This window comes from Elaeis guineensis, chromosome 4 (assembly GCF_000442705.2).
Source record: "Elaeis guineensis isolate ETL-2024a chromosome 4, EG11, whole genome shotgun sequence".
NCBI lineage: Eukaryota > Viridiplantae > Streptophyta > Magnoliopsida > Arecales > Arecaceae > Elaeis > Elaeis guineensis.
This window is the reverse complement of record NC_025996.2, coordinates 20,340,822-20,360,006: the sequence shown is the minus strand read 5'-3', so window position 1 is coordinate 20,360,006 and position 19,185 is coordinate 20,340,822. Positions and strand designations below refer to the sequence as shown.

At 35.7% G+C, this 19,185-nt stretch overlaps 2 protein-coding genes across 3 annotated transcripts in view; both read left to right on the top strand.

Annotated features, from left to right (window-relative positions):
• Positions 1 to 9,502: 9,502 nt before the first annotated feature.
• Positions 9,503 to 13,593, top strand: LOC109505725 (uncharacterized). The gene is made up of 3 exons (XM_019849823.2): positions 9,503 to 9,544; positions 9,652 to 9,724; positions 12,851 to 13,593. The coding sequence occupies exons 2-3, from the start codon at positions 9,652 to 9,654 to the stop codon at positions 13,336 to 13,338; spliced, it is 561 nt and encodes a 186-aa protein (XP_019705382.1). The 5' UTR covers positions 9,503 to 9,544; the 3' UTR covers positions 13,339 to 13,593.
• Positions 13,594 to 16,089: 2,496 nt separating this feature from the next.
• The window catches only part of LOC105043477 (cytochrome b5), a 4,903-nt gene continuing 1,807 nt past the window's right edge, over positions 16,090 to 19,185 (top strand). Inside the window, exons 1-2 of one of the 2 annotated variants that reach the window (XM_010921037.4) lie at positions 16,090 to 16,245; positions 16,318 to 16,438. In XM_010921037.4, the coding sequence (XP_010919339.1) occupies positions 16,352 to 16,438 (87 nt within the window). In that variant the 5' untranslated portion in view covers positions 16,090 to 16,245; positions 16,318 to 16,351. The remainder of the gene's footprint in view (positions 16,246 to 16,317; positions 16,439 to 19,185) is intronic. The other variant, XM_010921038.4, reaches the window with a different exon arrangement.

Here is a 19,185-nt window from a genome sequence, read left to right as displayed (position 1 = left end):
TGAGATTTAAATGAGAAAGCATACGAAGATTTTACTAGTATATGTTTAGTTCCATATTAATTTTTATTATATATATTTCGGAGAACTCATGCAAGACTAAGGAGCTCAAATAACATCTTTTAACTAGCTTTTTGGATAAAGTCCAAGATCGTCACAATTCTAAAACAAAAAAAAATATATGCACATATACCAAAAAAGAAAAAACCAAACACATAGCTCAAATAATACAAATAACTCAAATAGTGAAAAACCACAGCACAAACACTTCATTTTGATAGAGACGATACAAATTAACTCAAACAGGTCAAAACAAAAATACTTCCAACTGAGTAATAACCCTGCTCACAGATTGCGAGAGTTAAGGCATGCAGAGTCTCTTTTCTTTCACAACAGAACAATACCAAAAAATCACAAAAGTACATTTTTCAATACTTCATTATGACCAAAAAAAAAAAAAAATACAATAATGTCGTCAAGCAACCAGTTGACCTTCACACAAATGAGATGCATGGAAGATATAATTCCAGTAGTGAATAAAAACCATTCCACCTCGAGGCGGAAATCATGGATAACTTAAACAACATGCCTTTACGACACTGAAGCTCATGATAAAAATTCTTATTACTAAAAAGCTGTTTGAAAGTTGATCTTAATACACAAATCACACGAAAATGCTCTAGAACAATGATATTCATTCAATAAAGTTACACTCTGACAAACATGTCCGCAACATTTGACAATGAGACTAATTAATCAACAGTACTTTATTCTGGATTTTAGAAAGAAATATCGCTCAACAATGATAAAGAGCAATTACCAAACCTCCATTTTTTTAAAAAAAATTAAAGAAGCACGTCAAGCATAATGGGTTGGCACTTGCCATGAACATTTATAATGGTGTCTTAATCTTGAATCCTGTATTCACCAAGATGGTGCACATCTTCCCTCACAATATCTACTTTCAAAAGCTTCAATCCGTTTTTCTACTTTAATGTTTCATAGCGGGAAAGGCAGCAATGTAGTGACAACACTGAGAAAGAGAACTCAGATATATCTATTGTTAACCTTTGCAATTTCTGTTTCCCATGGGGAGTAGAGACTGTCGTTGCTCGTTGGTTAACTTCTCCATGGAACTCAGATATCTATAACCAGTGAGAAACTTGACAACCCTTGTCATGGAGGGTCAGTCTCTCGGAAAGAAAAGGTGCACAAAAGAGCCAGGCACATGATTCAAATAATCTCCTGGTATTTCAGACAAGGGTGCAATCTAGAGCCCATGTCCTTCACTGCATCAACTCGATTTAAGATATCACATAAGTCACCTGTCAGCGTCCTGTGTCCCTTTGCTCTCCGGAGAAGGGATAGATTTCCCTTTTTCTGGGAACCATCACAGGAGACTATAGCTCACCTTTTTTTTTATATTATTATTATTATTATTATTATTTTGATACAAATAAACGGACATGCAATTCTGACGTGTGCATAGTCTATAAAGTCAATATATACAAGATCCTACGGAGCAGCATGACTCGTCGACTCATTCTGTCTTCAGATCTAGTCTCCGAAGTGCTTCGCTACATAAACCCCAATCAATCGTACTATTCACTTTCCGAAAAACATATCGGACATGCATCTCGAGTCCTCGACTGAAAGATGAAGAATAGTCCAAACATCATAGAGAAGTGAATGGGCCTCCAACTCTTAGTGTTATTCCGAATTCATCCAATGATAGTGGCAGAATCTTCCTTTATGAAAATTCTCTCCGCACACAATTTCTTTCTGACAAAACGAATACCCATTCAGGCGGCATGAAGCTCATCTCTCCGCCAGCAATCTGATATTAGGGCTTTGGATAACAAAGCCCGCACCGCTCCTATCATTTATGACACTATCATCAAAATTTACTTTGACGAACCCTAAAGTTAGAGACTCTCGAGACATAAAAATTATCCTCCTGAGTCACTGCAAGGGCAATATTGGAGTCCCAAAGGTCGAAGGCATCAAGAGACAAGTCAGCAGCATCAAATTAACTGTATTTTGTAGTCAAACAAATTGCTCTTTCCACCATCCGGAAAGTTAGCTCTACTTTGCATTCGAAGATCAAGCTGTTCCCAGATTTGATGGGCAATGGAAGCTATCCTCCCTCCCAGGTACAAATCCTCCTCTCAGTTTTTAACCTTTTTCATTAACGTCTGAGATATATGCATATTCTGCATAACATGGAGCAATCCAAGCCGATTTTATGATTTGGAACCAGAAAATTAGGGGCTCTTAACCACTTGTCCTAACACCACAACAAAATGAATTTTGTGAAAAGCTTTTGCACATCACTGCTCATGGGCCTTATGCCTAGATCACACGTTTGAAGAAAGTGTTGGCATAATATGATTGGCCGAGCAATCTAGTTTTTTGTATGGATTGTATGAGACTAACAATGAGGGCATTGAGGGGATATCCATATCCCGATGGCTTTGAGCTCAATGATCCCCAGATTGGGCATGGTGGGGTCTCTTTTAGCTTCACGAGGCATTTATAATGGTGGCTTGGTTAGGTGGCGTTCTAATTTCTGGTTGCACTAATATAGCCCCATTGTTGATTTACCCAAAGCTTCGAGACGGGGCTTGGACTTGGTTTCTCGGTAATGTTGTGGGTGCAAATTCGCAGGTCGAGCATAACATGGTTGGCTCATTTCGGGTGCGGCGGGCTGTCAGTAATAAAAATGTGTGATTTCATCTTGATGGATTTACAGTGATTTACTTAATAGAATAAATTAGTAAAAATTTTTTATTTAAATTTAAAATTAAAAATAACTTTTCAATTGAGTTTCATTTAAAAGCAGCTTCCCAATTAGTATAAATGACTAAATTATTCCTATAGTTATAAATCAACACTAAAACAACATTGTGATATTAGAAAATAGTACTGCCTTATTGTAATATAATACCGTTTTATTGTAAAACAACACTGCGTTATGACGTAAGGGTATTACAAAACAGTATTTTCTTATTATAATACAGTACTGCCTTATTATAAAACAGTACTGCCTTATTGTAATATAACACTATTATAAAACAATACTGTCTTATTATAAAATAATACTACCATATTATAAAACAATAATGCAATATTAGAAAACAGTACTGCCTTATTATAAATCAGTACTGTGTTACGTATTATAAAACAATACTGCGATATTAGAAAATAATATTATCTTATTATAAATTACTGCGTTATTGTAAAACAATACTGTCTTATTGTATAACCATACGAGGGTATCAAGGTATAACGATTATTTCAGTTAGAAATGGGGAGTTGCTTTTAATTTATGTTTGAAATGGGGAGCTACTTTTCATTTAAACTCAAGTGGAGCTGCTTTTAATTTGAAACATAAAATAAAAATTTTTGTCTAATTTACTATACCTAATATTTTGAGTAATTTTAAAAAATTTTTAAAATAAGAGAAAAAAAACTTACCTATTTTGAACCTTGTTGAGTAGTCAATACCTCCCAAAAGCTTAAGCCGGTAAAGAACATGTCACCAATGGGCTCGGAACGAAGGATTTGAAGGATATGAAGCTTGCCCTGTTGGCCAAATGGGCATGGAAAATGCTCTCTAGACCGGTGTCATTTGGTTCAAACAGATTAAGAGTGCATACTATTCTCTGAAAAGGTTGCATGAGAGTCAAGAAGAGCCTTACCAACCTCTCGCCAATTTGGAAAGATACCAGCCGGGATTTAGATGCCTTTTGGAACCGTACTACTTTTAAGTTGGGCAATAGAAACCAAATCAGATTCTGGGAAGATTCTTGGATCGCTTCAGTTCCGCTTGCTCTCCTCTACGGCGATCTTTTCTCCAGAGCAGTGAAGGTCAATGTTTCGGTCGCCGCTCATAGGAACCACTGATCTCATTGTTGGAGAATTGGACTATATATCCCTCTCACCCAACTTCAACGATCTCAATTGGTGCACCTACTTGATCTTCTTTCTCCTATCAGACTCTCCACTTGGATGACTCGCCTACATGGAAACTATCTAGGGATGGTATCTGCATTTGATCAGCCCATTCTCTAATGTAATTTGGAAGGCTGCGATTCTGAACAAGGTGAAGGTGTTCATTTGGCTTATCTTGAAAAACAAACTGCATACAGGTGAAATTCTTGCAAAAAAATCATGTTCAGCTAGTACCGGATGTTCATGTCCTCTTTGCGGTTCCAATTCTAAGACGGCGATCTGATGAGGTCGGCTAAGCGACGAGGATCTACCCCAACATGATCCATTTTTTCCTTAGATGTTCTTTTGCTAAAAGCTTCTGATCTACATTTAAAACATGCCTCAATGTTAGAGGGTGGCTATCTAATCTTACTTCATTTTGGATGACTTGGAGGCGGAAGAGAATTCAGCAACCTGTTAGAAAAACATGGGACCAACTAGTGCCAGCAACATTTTGGCATATTTGGCAAGAGAGAAATGGAAGAATCTTCCTACGAAAGAGAAGCTCCATCTAAGCCACTCTTCACAAAACTCTTCACTCATTTCGTCTGTGGGAGAATCTCACCTCAGACAAGAAGAAAGAAGGGCACCGACTGATTTGGAGCAACCTATCTTCACTAATTGCCACACACAGCACCTGACATCTTTCCGTTTGGCTGATTCTGGAACCTATTTGTGCTATATCTTAAATCTCAGCAATGTTTGAGAAATCAGGAGCCCGTCAAGAAGATTAGATGCGACTTATATGCCTCTGTAGTCTTTCTTTGGTGTGACCCAAGCTAGAAGCTCCACTTCTTTGATTGTTTTCTTTGCAGGAGAACTGATTGCTCTTCCTGTTATTGCTTTTGTTCCTCTGTCGTTTTCTCCTTGGTCAGCAATTCCTTTTTGCCGGCCCGGGCTGTACATTCCGTAAATTCCATCCTGAATAAAAGCTGAATGGTGGTTATGCTGCCTCTCTCTCCATCAAAAAAACAATGCATATCATATGATGTCTTATATCAACCCCTTTACTTATCATATAATTTGATGTGGGACTATCTTCTAGATGTGGATTTGGACGAACTTTAATATCATGTTGAGTGGCAATTGATTTTAAAAGCTTTAAGTTGATAGGGAAAGGATCAACCCTATACATCAAGCATGATAAACCTCATTGTATGTTATTAGCAGTTTACCAGAGTATGTGCCCACGCATATTGATCAATGTCTTCGTGACACATGTCATACATCATTTGCTCCACATATATACCCTGGAAATATGAATTTGAATATTCTTAGTTGTATCTAAAGGCAACTGTTTGATGTTATTGGACCTGGTCATCGTGGTTTATCTCAATAACAATTCAGTATCAGGGTTCTGCCTGTGGATGTCCAGTTTATGGAACATTCAGAGCACTGATTGCAGGCATTCAGCTGCAAGGGGCATAACACTGAAGGGAAGACTAGGCTATTAAGTTGGCTTCCGTTTTTAGGGTGATCACTTTTATGCTCCCTAGTATCACTTACTTTCCTGCTTCCAAATCATTCTTGAAGAAGCATTGGTTAGTAGCTTTAACATTGGTTGCATAGATATTTTTGCTTGGACATGATCCAGCACCACTGCTAATTTGTCCGCAAATAGAACGGATCTATTTGCCATAATTGAGTGGTTATTGGCAACACTATTGTGAGTCACTTGAATTGATGTTTCTTGTTATTCCTGCGGTATGACGTGGAACACTGCCACAATCAGTTGGTCATTCCTCAGGGTTTTAGCTTGTTAGACCTTGAAAGTACTAATCTCCTTTGATCACATTGAAGAAGTCTACTTTTACTTATGTTGCCCTGTAGCATTATTTTGCTTCATAATTCATGAATGGATTGGTCTATGTTCATATTCCCATAAAAGAGGAAGATTTTTGCAGAGTAAGCATTTCAGTGGTGAGGTTATAGATAAACCTTTCACATATTCAACAAACCTAATTTTTAGCACTCTTTTCTAAGCTGCAGGCTTAAAAACTAAATGACTACAAGTTCATCTAAAGAGCGTCATCCAATTTGAGTAAACTATTTTTCTGTAACATTTTGAGGAAATTAATGGAGAATTTGTAGAAATGTAATTAAAAACAGGGATGGATTGCTACAGTGCTCACAGCCCGTCTTGGAATCTCTAGAATTTGGATGGTAGATTACAGAGATCAATTTTTGTTTTTGAATTTATCTCTTTATTGAGTTGATGAAAATGCTGAAAATCATGAAATTATATCCTTTTTCTCCTACTTAATCCTTGATCGTTATTTTTTGTTATCCAACAAAATTTTCAGAATCTTATAGGAAACTGGTGCAGCTTCGCACCTCTTAATCATTCTGAGAACATGCTTGCCATGAGACTGGTCACTTGGCATGTCGGTTGGTCCAATTCACATGCCATGTCTCCATCCTATGATTAGCGATTAGTTCAACTTGCCATCAAACAAAGCATTCCTCCCTGCCATTCCCTCATAATCAGAAAGCCTGAGGTTTTAGATTAGCCAAAGGCATATATTTGATTCTCCAAGTGCCATATAAAATGCCATATCAGGTAATGCAAGCATGCAACTTCCAACACAAAATCATGGCTGAATCCCATCCAAAATAAGTAGGAGGCGGCTTCCCTTTGTTTCTTGCTCCTCACTCTGTGCCGTGGCCCTGCAAGAAGTATTATTATAACACAAGATACTAGTCCCTAGCAGGGCATCCTTTGTTTCCCTTTGCTTTTAACATTTGCTGGCCCAAGTAGTTAGGCCATCACCACAATTCTTCATACGTACTGCACCTCCATTTATGGCTTTTAGGCTGGCTTTGTGCCCAATGAAAGCGGCTTTTCTTTGTAGCCTAATGCTAGCACCAGTCCTAGATTCATCAATAGAAGAACAGCATTTAGACCTCATTCAGGGTATCCGAGGGTAAGTATTACTGGTTAAAGGCTGCCATGGTTGACATGGATCACATGAGTTGAGGAGCAGTTCGGAGTAAATAGGTGGTTTGCCATTGTTTGGCCAAGTCCCATCATTGCTTTTGGAAATGTGTGGCTTTTAAATTTGGAAACGAAGAGTCAATTCAATTTCAAAAAGATGTGTGGGTTGATACAATTCTCCTTTGCTCTCAGTTCGAGGATCTTTATACTCAGACGTTGAATCCAAATTTACTGATTTCCTCGTACTAGATCTCGAGTAGTTTGAGCTGATGTGTTCTGTTGACTAGTTAAAATACTAACAAAATAAGAATGGATAAACCCTAGGGATATTTGACTAGTTTTGATAAACATCACATAATTTCCTAAGATTTAGCCATTCCTATTTTCTTAGTATTTTAACGCATGCACATAAGTACGCACGGTGTGCTTTGGAGATGTGGCAGGTGACGACAGTTCGAGCATAATTCTTTCCATGGTCAGTCCGATCATGAAAGTTTTATCTCTGTTGAAAGGTCCTTCGAGGTTTGAGACACACTGCAACTTTTGTATAGCCCTCTTGCGTTGATTACGCTGTCTCGGATCACGAACGCCCTAGTTTGGAAGTTGGGCCATGATGGATTTTTCATTATTGACTCTTTTTACAGCTTTCTCAACTTTGGTGGATTAAGATGCCCTTACCCAAATGCCATTTGGAAGATGCCAAGTCCAGAGGTGGTGAAAGTGTTTTTATGGTTGGCATCCAAGAATAAACTGTACACCAATGAAATTCTAAATAAGAAGGGATAGAGCATTTGTGCTGAATACAATTTTTATGGAGCCAATGTAAAGTCTATTAACCATCTTGCTAGAAAGAGCATAATGCTCGTTTGTTCTTGCACAGATGCTCTTCGGTTACCAACGTTTATCCGTCCTCTGCAAACAGTCAGCAATACCGGAGTTCTGAAGTGTTCGGGCTGCTGTTAGAGGGGTTCAATCTGATCTGTAAAATCCTTTCTTATTTCTAGTCCACATCTTTGTCTTCTTTCATTGGTCCCTGTTTTCAGACCTATTTTCATCAGCTGTATTGTTTACTCTGTCTGGTTTCATCACCTGTAATCTTCTAATCTTTCAATAAATTTTTGGTGCCTCTGTTACAGCCTCCATTACCATCAAAAAATTAACCATCTTTTCCATAGATGCATGTTTATGAGAAGTCTTTGGACAACCATCAAGCTGCAGCTGAAATTAAAGGGAAGATCTTCGAACTTTCATAACCTATGGACAATTTGTAGTAGAACAAATGCAAGATGACAAAAAAATGCGAGGCATCAACTTTTTTCAGCTGTCTGTTAGGAGATTTGGAGGGAGAGAAACATCAGCATCTTCTTAAACAAAAAAAATTAGTTTACTTGGTTTTACAGAAATTGCTTCAATCGTTTTATTGTCAGAGAAATCAAGGCTCTTCTAAATTTTAGACTCGACATCAAGAGCTGTGGAATAGGCTGCAATCGTTGGCTCACCCTCCCAGAAACTAAATGCTTCTTTCTTAATGTTCTAATGTTTCTGTATCCTTTATTTCCCATTCAGAATGTGACTGTACACTGCAAAAAAATCCGTTAGTCAGGCTCTGTTTAGAGATTTGTTTCAGAGAAATCTGTTATTCGAATAAAGTGGGGGTAGCTTTCTGCTGGCTCCTGTTCACACCAAAGAGAAAAAAACTGCTTCAGAGAAAAATAGAAAATAAAATAATTGGATGCCATGCACCTTAGAATTAGATGCTAGGGTTGTTACAGTAACTCCGTTTTGCTACAACAACAAGAATTTCGTGTCTACTGAGATATACATAAAACTAAGCTTCTTGCTTGAATGTAGTAACACCTAAAAACTTTTGGCATGCATACATACATACTAATCATACCATGGACATGAAGCCATGCAAGCTAAATACCAAATAAACACACACTCGCATTTACTTCAGAGCACGTTTCATGCTACCTCTCTATGAATTGCAGCGAGTGATGCCTATATTAAACCCAATCCTGTCTCATTAAATTTAAGGAGATCCTTTCATTTGCAGCCATTTCTGTGACAGCCGGCTGGGATTGCATTACACTCTATTAGCACCTGAACTCTGCACCATTTCCCATGGGTACTGTGACAAGGAATTCATAGAGATACCAACAATCAAATGGGATGCATAATAGCCTCCCTGCCTAACTTGATATTGTGACAAACAAGATCAAATTTTTTAGCAACGTCCTTTTCCTCAATCATATCCACCTGAACTAACAATGGGTAAATCATAAGCTTGGGAGACCCACACTGCAACAACATCCATGCAAGCTAACACCTTTGTTGTTGACATTAACTTTTTGGACCACCAGACCGTGAGGAATAGGGGGCAAGGGAGGTTGTTTTCCTAGAAGATAAGGGGCCAATAGGGTCCAGCTTACAGATTCCAGTGGGTTGGACGTAGCCAATTCATTGCCAACCGCTCCCTCTGTTTTTTGGGGACCATCCCCTGATCAAAAACTTCCCGGCTATAAACCGTTCGGAAAGCCTCAGATCTCTCATCCCAATAGTCCAAATTGGCGAGGCCTCGTTTCCTTTCTCATTGGTTGAAGAGTTACGAACCTGAAGGTAAGAATTAATAGGCATGCTTTGATACGTACAGAACCAAGTGCTCATATGTTTGTATCTACACGGTAGTCTCTGGTCTCATGTACTGCCTTTGTTGCACAATCTAGATGTTTAACTGGGTGCAGAAGAAGTTGAGCTGGGGCTCCGACTACCATCGAGTTTCTAACGGAAAAGCTCCAGGTTATTTTCTCCAGTCTCTTCCGACAGACGTTTTCTTTCACCCTCTTCTTTCCTAAAGAGTGATGAGTGTCATGCCATGAACTGTTTCTTACTACTTTTGCAAAGGTGATCCGTTTTTTAAAGTTCAGGACACTGTTTTTCTTTGGTACAAGAAATATTAAAGTTTGTTTGAGTTATTTTTTGAATGATTAATGCAATGATGCCATATGGAGAAACCCCAAAACTCTCCCCCCTTTGTCTATATATACTGCTAAAAGTAAATAGTTGGAGTCTTTAGTCATCCTTATACAAATGAATAAAATATCTTCCTAATCAATTCAATTAATCTAATTATTAATGTAAATAAGAATCCTAAAGAATAGAATAAATGGTTCTCTTTCTTTGATTAAATGTGTGCTTCATCTCCTATTCTCTCCTGCATTCATCTCCTATTTTCTCCTGCTTTTCTCATTTGTCCTATAAACCTCACTACATCACCCTTTTCACTCTTAAAATATTTAATTAATTCAAATATAAGTATTTAAATATTTAAACTTGAGAGATTAAAGAGACTAGTCTCTCTCTCTCTCTCCTTCTTTCCTATATCTCGTAGGGAACTTGCATCTCTTTTGTGGATGCATAGAACATCTTTAAATATTTTGGTTGTAAAGACAATTTTTTTCGACCATTAGATAGAGAGAGAATCAATTTCTATATTGTATGTCTCACACAAGTTGCTCTTCCTCCTTAAAATCTCATACTAGGTGGAGTCAAATAAAAGAGCATAGTTATTTATATATTTAAACATATTTGAGGAGGGAGTTGTCAAACTCTCTAAATCCATAGAAAAGATATATTATTTTTTTTCCAAGAATAGAATTTAATAAAGACATTATAAATAAAAAGGACTTAATTTCATAAGCATTGTATATCCTATTTAAAAGGTAATCATAGAAAAGAGGGTTTGTATGTGCATAATACGTGTATTTTATGCAAAGAAAAATCAAATTGAAGCAACGATCATGAAACACATGATGTTTGTTTCCAAAAAATAAAAGTGTGTTATGGATTCTTTAATTTTCACAAAGGTTGCCATGATAGCATTCTTTCATGGAATGGAGAAAGAATTTACCACCCCAAAAGGTTTGGGGTGGGTCATGTGTATGAGGATTGGCAACTTCGGCCTTTGGGCTTAATTCCTGACGACCTTTGGAGCGTGAGCTTCGGACCGGATAAAAGACAAAACCTTCGGAAAGATTTTTTTTTTTCCCAAATATGCTTACATGTTTTTCCCTTTCCCCTGATAAATTTTTTACACACCACGAGTAGTATAGAAAATCCGATGCAGACCTCATCATTTTGTCCGATTGATCTACATAATCATCACTTTCTAACATACATTTAATATCTGTAGATCGATTTTTTTATTTAAAAAATTTATATGACTAAAATATCCTTATTCTTTGATAAAATTATGATATCCTATATCTATATTATAATATCCTGCATCCAGAATGTTATAATTTTTATCCAAAGGATATCATAATATAACGCAGGATGTCATAATATATACAGGATGTCATAATTTTTTTCAAAAAATATAGATATTTTTATCATTCAAAATTTTCAAACGAAAAAAATCAATCTGCAGATATTAAATTCGTATTGAAAAATAGTTAGGCAAAAATATCTTTTTCATATTATATTATGACATCCTGACTATAATATATCATACGATATCATAATTTTTTCTAAAAGATAAAGATATTTTTGTCATATAAAATTTTTAAATTAAAAAATTGATCTACAGTCATTAATATTTATTAGAAAATAGTAGTTATATGGATCAATTAAATAAGACGATGCACTCCATGTTAAATTTTTTATGCCACCCTCGGTGCACAAAAAATTTCTCGTTCTCCTTATATTTTGGGCCCAACTGTTAGATGGTTAGGGTATTAATTAATTAGAAATTCTTCGGATGGTAAAGAACCGCATGCATAGCCTATGATGATGGATTTTCGCATGGGATGATGAAAATTTTTTTTTTTCGTACATCACATTCGATTTTGTATGTAAACCAACCATCATGAATGATGCATGGGGTTTTGCACCGCTCGCGGTGCACAAAGAATTTCTCCTAATTAACACTGCTTTTTTTTCCTTTTGCCAGCGTTTCCCGTGAAGATAACAAACACAACTTACAAACGCAAGGTAATGTCACAGAAAACGTACCAATAAAAGCGACAAGCTGCCACAAGTATATTACAAAATAAAAGCACCGAGACACGCATGTACTTCTGACTATAGGCTATACTAATACCAATTTGGGATGGATCGCGAGTAGCCAAAAATTAGTAGTCTTGTTAAATTGAAGATCGTTATATGTGTGTGTGTGTGTGTGAAAAGAACCTTTTGAGATTATTTTTTCTTTTCTTTTTTGTTAAACATGTTGTAAGTTATAACAAAATAAAATTTCATTTACGTGAGAACAAAAAATAACTAATGCCGTAAAATAAAAAATAATAATTAACAAAAACTTTACGTCCAAGCATTAACATACAGGCAAGGCCTGATTAAAAGCATTTGTATTGCACACCAAATACATGTGTTGAGAAGAGTAACCGTCAATCAAAAGATTATAATGGCCCTCTTTTTTCTTGGATATTGTTATCCCATACTTATGTGAAATAAATAAATTAATTCATTGGATTTCTAATTATTTTAACAGAGAAGAAAATATATTTCCATATATTAAGATGGTTGATAATGATTGGCTAATACCCAAAATTATGAAACGGGTGCATGTTTCAAATGCAATCAAGTAGAGACTACTAGAGGAATGAACTTACCAAAAATGGTTTGATAGTTCATGATATAAATTAAAAGAGTTACTCAGCTGGTGTGTTGTATTTGTCATCGCTCCCTTCTAATTAGCCCCATGAATTGTACCATATAATGAAGCAAAGTGAATGGTTAATGACAGCTGAGTGATTTTTTTCAGCGATTTTTCTGAGTTACCATAGAATTGCTCTATCTATATACACAGGTAATTGGTTCATGTCATCTGCTAGATGCTTCAGAGAGACAAATGTAATTATAAAAGAAATAAACAATTCTTCATATGAAATGTTTCCATGTTTTCAGATGTTTTTATTGACGAGGATGAAGGGAGACCAATGACAAATGGAAAGAGGAGTAACGAAACACTAGGTCACAGTATGCTTGATGACATCCTCGCTATTGGCACCTTCAATCATAGCTATCGCCGTCCCCTCAACTACTCCACCGAAAAAAAGTATCTCCAAGAAGAAGTAAAAGAAAATAACTTGAGAATGGTGGCAATGATACGGTCAGCAGGTACATTGATCTCCTCGAGATACAATCCTCCCAGCTTGTTGAAGTCCCTTCAATGCAAAACCTCAATGGAAGAGATAGTGGAAGATGATCATAAGCAGAAAACGATGGAACTGGTGATGGTAGAGCGGGCCAAATATTCAAACTGTGAACTTTTGCAGCCGTTACTAAAGGTGGACCGGGAAACAAGTGAGAGAACAACACTTGCAGATCTGTTAGCCATTGAAGCTAGCTTTTCAAGGACTTGTCCGCCGCTGGAAGAAGAAATTATTAGATAGACTCATTAGATCGTAGACAAAGCCAATAAAAAGTCTACACATTAATATTGGAAGTTCGTTAGAAGCAACTTTTATTGCCACGTCAAGCACAGCATGAAACATGGAAAAAAAAAAAAATGGAACTGGCCACAAAATATTTCACCCAACGTCGCACAGCCCCTTTACGTCTCTCTTTCGCCCATTTACATGGATCAAGGGAATCTTTCTATGGCTTGGGGCCTGTTAGAAAGTTGGAGGCTTGATTTGTTTATGTAATTGATTGTTTAATAATTTGTTAACTTATCTTGCCTATGCTTTGTGTTGGTTTTTACGTGCCGTTGATAAGGTAAAAATGTGTTTCATCTCATTATATGATTGAAGAATGAAAATAGGAGATGGGCAAATAAATCCAATGGTGGAGTTAATCTTTGGATGATATATATTGTAATTACAGTTAGCAATTTTAAGAATATAATTATAATCTATCAAATACCAAAACTATTCTTCAATTCATCATTCTCACCTATTGGAAATTGTTGTTAAAAAAATATGGGTAGTGCTAGCTCGAGACGTATTACAATATAAATGTAAAATATCAATCATGTTCATTAGGATATTACATGTTAATTGAATGACCAATGTGCTGTGCATGTAATTAATTATGCATAGTTATAAGAAGGCATATGAAATGAATGAGCCCAAAAAAGTTAAAAACACATATGATCAAGGTTTTCCTTGCCATGGTGCCATACATCATGATGGATTGTGTTACCAACACCAGTTGAACATGTTTCAACCATCTTCCTCTAAATCTCAAGATGAGTCATTTTATCATTGGCATGGACAGAGTAATTAATCATGTTCAAACCCCAAATTCCAGATTTTCAATCAAAAGCGGAGGCTTGACTGATCTACCAAACTAGATTCACGCACTCCTCGTGGCTAGCTTTCCTCTTTTTTTTTTTTTTTTTCCAAAGGTCAGATCTTATCACACAACGGTCATCACTTAAATCCAATGAGAATTCTAAGTTTGAATGGGACTGTTGACCAACGTGATACGAGTTCGGTTAGTTGGCTCGTGGGTGGACATTGCATTTTGCCACGCGCTTGGTGCCTTCTGTTGGCTTTCGGGTTTTATCTTTGGTGCGAGAAATTCTCCTTCTCCGGCAGTATCAACTATTGAATTATGCAATAATTATTTTGAGATATGTGTAAATAGAAGATGAAGAAATTTATAATACTTTGAGAGATGTATAAGATGATCGAAAAAAAATCGATCATTCCTTCGTACAAAAGATACAACCCAAACATTATGCTGAACCTGACCTCTTCAACTATATGGTCGTGGAGTTTGGATTCGTGACTCCAAAATTTAACATTTCTTTGACAACATCATTAGAGACTATTTAGATTAGGCCATGGATCATGTATAGATCGATCAATATATTAACATAATTTAATGATAGATAAATTATTATTCTCACTTTTATCTCCGATGGGATTAATTTTGAAAAAAAATTATTAATTTTTAAAATTTTCTATATGTACATATTAACCTCTGTCTTTACATATTTATAGTTATTTTCTAAAATTCTTCATTTATACGAATAGATTCTTTTGTGAACTTATTAAAAACCTAATATAAATATAAATATAGAAAAGATATATATTTATACGAAAGATTTTGTGAACTAATTAAAAAATTTAATGTTTAAAAATTAATTTTTTTTAGTAATAATGAAAGAATAGATTTTTATCACATATTTTGGTAGACCAATATGTAAGAATATTTTGACTTATATTGTTTATAATAAATTGATATATTATTTATGGTAAAAATTTAAGTATGTTATTTTTTTTTTCCAATCTCAACACATCATATTTCTATCTCTATTAATATAATGCCAACCAACCGTTTCAAATATTATCTCCCATCCATCGTAACTATGATCAATGTGAAAAAAATATTTACAAAATAAAAAATATCTTTAATAATTAAAAAATTATAATTTACTTAAAATTATTCTAATAAAAAAAGCAAACACCTCATGAATTTATTTTTAGATAACTTTAAAATAATATGTGCATCCCTCAGCAAAATAATTTCAATATGATGCTATTTAATTTCTATCAAATTTTAATATCTTATAATCATCATGGTCCATCAGGACAAGATAGATACTACCTCAAATTCTTCATATTAGTAAAAAAATTGAAACCAATTTGAATATAGATTTAATATCAATATATCGATGTCAATATTTATTTTATTGGCTGAATATAAATTTTTATTGGATTAATTTATATCTATATTTTTTATAGATATATGTTGAATATTAAAGATATGAATATAAATTGAATAATTAAATTGTATGATATTGATTAAAAATATTATTATATAGGTGAGAAATCAAATTAATATTATTTGAATAAAATTATATATTTATTTTTAAAAATTATAAATATTATATAAAATTAATTAAAAATTGGATTGGAGGGTTGCCGCACATGTATCTATCGTTTATTAATCATAATTTAGATAAATCCGTACATAATCATTTATTATTCGATCCGCTTTCGTCTGTACGTCGGCTTTGAGACGATTGAGCCCATTCGATCTTTGTCGACATGTATTATATGTCGACATCAACCAAAAGTTCATGTACTAACCCTATTCTTTGGAGAGGCCCAATAATCCAACGGTCGGTATGTATTCCATCCGTAATTTGGACAAGAAATAAAAACAAATCCGTAATTTCAACCCACGTTCAACGCACCAACTAAGCGGCCGTAGACCCGTGTAAAATTTTAGCATATGATAACTTTATTTATTTGATAGAGATCGGAGGAGAGCGGAAACCAGGTGCGGCCATTGAACTGTGGGTGTAGGTGAAGGGAAAAAGCCGGTTTCTTTCCTTCTATTCATAGGTAAATTCTCTCTCCCTCTCTCTCTCTCATATTTTCTTCTATAAATTCTTGATTCGATCTATAATTCATCAGTTTCAGGTCTGAGGTGTGGTTCTTGGAGCAGCCAATGGCCACCGATTCCAAAACTTACCACTTCGATGAGGTGGCCAAGCACAACGTTACCAAGGATTGCTGGCTCATCATCTCCGGAAAGGTCTTTTCCTTTTTTTGTCTTTCCTCGTCTTTCCTTTTATTTTCAATATTTTGATAGATCAGCCTTTAGGGTTTTTTTTTTTTGGGCTTGTTTTGGTTAGTTATCTTGGCGATGGATTTGCATGTTATAAGCTTTGCTCAGATGATTTCTGTGTGAATAGCTGCTTACAGGTGATAAGCGAGAAGCGAGGTTCGTTTGGGATTTGAATCGGTTGAAGTAGGGTCTCTGATGGGGGCTTTGGAGACCCTTTTTTTTTTTTTTTACTATTGATTTGTTGCGATTAAGTCTCTCTTTCGCCCTTCTTTTCGTTTAAAATCAAGGCTTCTGAATTGTGCTGCTTGGATTTATTGGATTTATTTGTTCTGATGTAGAGACAGGCTTTATAAGAAACTGGATTCCTTTGACGATTGGTTAAGCTGCTTTGATTTCTTTTGTTATAGCTGTTTTATTTTTGGGGTACAATTTGTTATAGCTATTTCGATCTCAAATTTGTTCTTTTTCTTGAAGGCTTTCGATTAGGTTGCTAGGATCGAGGGTAGGTTGGCAAACCTGAAAACTGGGATCTGATTATTGAATGCTTGAATGTTTCTCTTATGCCATACTGGGGGGGTTTGGTTCTTTCTAGGTTTTCTATATGAAGTCTTGTAGTTTTACTATACTTTAGCATGAAAACTAGACGGTGATTGTTGGTGGAAAAAAGGGAAATCAACTAACACGAAATTATGGAAGAATGCGCATTTGGGAGTAGGACTGCAAAGAGTTTTGGAGTGGTTACTGATAAGGATCGTTTGACTTAAATGACAATAAAGTTTAAGAGCTAATCTAGGGTCAACCTTCAATAATATAATCTATAAAACTAGATATTTTAGTTTACTTTGTGGGTAAAAAGTTCCATGTCTGAGTGGATTTGGATGGATAGTTTCTGCTCTGGTGCTTACTGGCATTTACTTTGATCCTTCTTTGTGTTTCTGGAAAGGAAAAAAAAGGACTAATATAGTGGACCGAAGAAGAATAACAGATATGGTAATATTCATTCTCTGCATGTTCAAATATTTGGATGAGATAAACATTAAATTGGGTTTGTTAAAGAATTTCACCATGTTCATAAGGATTTTCTACCTTCTTTCGTTCAATGAGCATCACATCTAGATGTGTGGAGCAAGTCTCAAGATCTGCAATTCTTGTTCATGGTTTCTTTGTTCACCTTTTTTTCAAGTTCAAGGGTCCCCCCAGCAAATAGTATATTTAAGATAAGCGCACATGAGTAACACAATTCCATATTTTTCCCAAAAAGAAATGATACAGAAGATGGTGGCAGGACAGCTGTAAACATACATAACATGACTCTGTATGAGCACCCCGTCCACTTTTGATGAGCACCTCGATCCTCAAAGATTCATCAAGTACAATCAATATATTGCATCTTAATTTTCAATGGGGCCATCAGTACTGTATCTAGTCCTTTATGATGATGGACTTGCCTAATAGGCAGTGGGTAGGATTTGCGATATTTTCTTTTATAGTCAAGGTTTTGATAGTATAGCTTTATTATTGTTTGAATCCCTTGGCTTTTCTTAAAATGTTGTGTGGTTACCTTACAGTTTTGTGGGTTGTGCTTTTTTTCTTTGTTCTTTTGGGTGGTGCGTGTGAGTATTGATGCTTATCTGGAGATGTTTGCCCCATTTATTTTATTATAGATCCTTTAACTTATAAATGAAATATTCTAATGAAACTGGCCTCTTCTTAGTGAAAAGGTTTGACCCTCCATATCGGGGATGCTGACGAGAAACTTAGGGTCGTAAATGGACATTTGTGCATGGCTTAAGGAATTGGTATGCCATTAGGGAATTAAACATAGTGTGTGGCATGGAGGGTTCAAGATGAAGGTAATCTGAGAGACTGACATATGGAATTCAAAGATTAATTGGTTGTGGGCACTTTTTTGTACGCCATGGGTAGAATAGGGGAATATTTCTAACTGAAAGGTGTACCACAAGGGGAACTCCTTTCAACCAATTGTCACTCCATCGATCCCTTCCTTGATTCTCTTCTAGACTCTCAATTTATTTCGTTTGTCCTCTACATGCATACACTTGTGCATGGTGCATGAATATGCCCATGTGTTCAAATATAATTGCATGATCATAAACATAGATGGCCGGTGCTATGTCATCAATTGAGCTTACACTTGACTGCACCATATCAACTGGTTTTTCCAGCTTTTATTGAATAACTGATGCAACCTTTAAGCATCTTTTATGCACTCATTTCCAGCCCTACCATTGTTTTGCAAATATTTCTTTTAATATGATTACTTCTACCATGCTCATTATGCACATAAATCTTCTTTTCACTTTAAGAATCTGATCTGAATGAAAATTGCATTTTTTGTTTTATGTAGCTTAGCAGTTTTTCTTTGGGAGTTTTGCAGGGGAAAAAAAAAAAGAAAAAACGCACCTGGTTTTCATATTTCTAGAATAGAGATAAATCTATTTTTTTCAGGGGAACAGTCTCCTTTGAATATTCCTGGACAACTGTGCCCCTGTCCTCGGATGGATGCACATATTTATCTCAGTTGATCCATACATATTGGTAAGGTTGCAGTTTAGATCGTAAAATAGGCCATTACCCAGTTATGGTCCTAGCAAAGGAAAACTAGGGATGGACCTAATTTCAGGCAGTTCTCTGTTCTCTGCGTTCTTCTTCTTCCTCTTTTTGTGTGTGTGTGTGTGTGTGTGTGTGTGTTT

Bases quoted from the DNA above. Each gene is read 5' to 3' on its own strand.
- LOC109505725 (XM_019849823.2), top strand. From the start codon at position 9,652: ATGTTTAACTGGGTGCAGAAGAAGTTGAGCTGGGGCTCCGACTACCAT. The intron at 9,725-12,850 runs GTTATTTTCTCC...CCATGTTTTCAG, and splicing joins TTCTAACGGAAAAGCTCCAG to ATGTTTTTATTGACGAGGAT.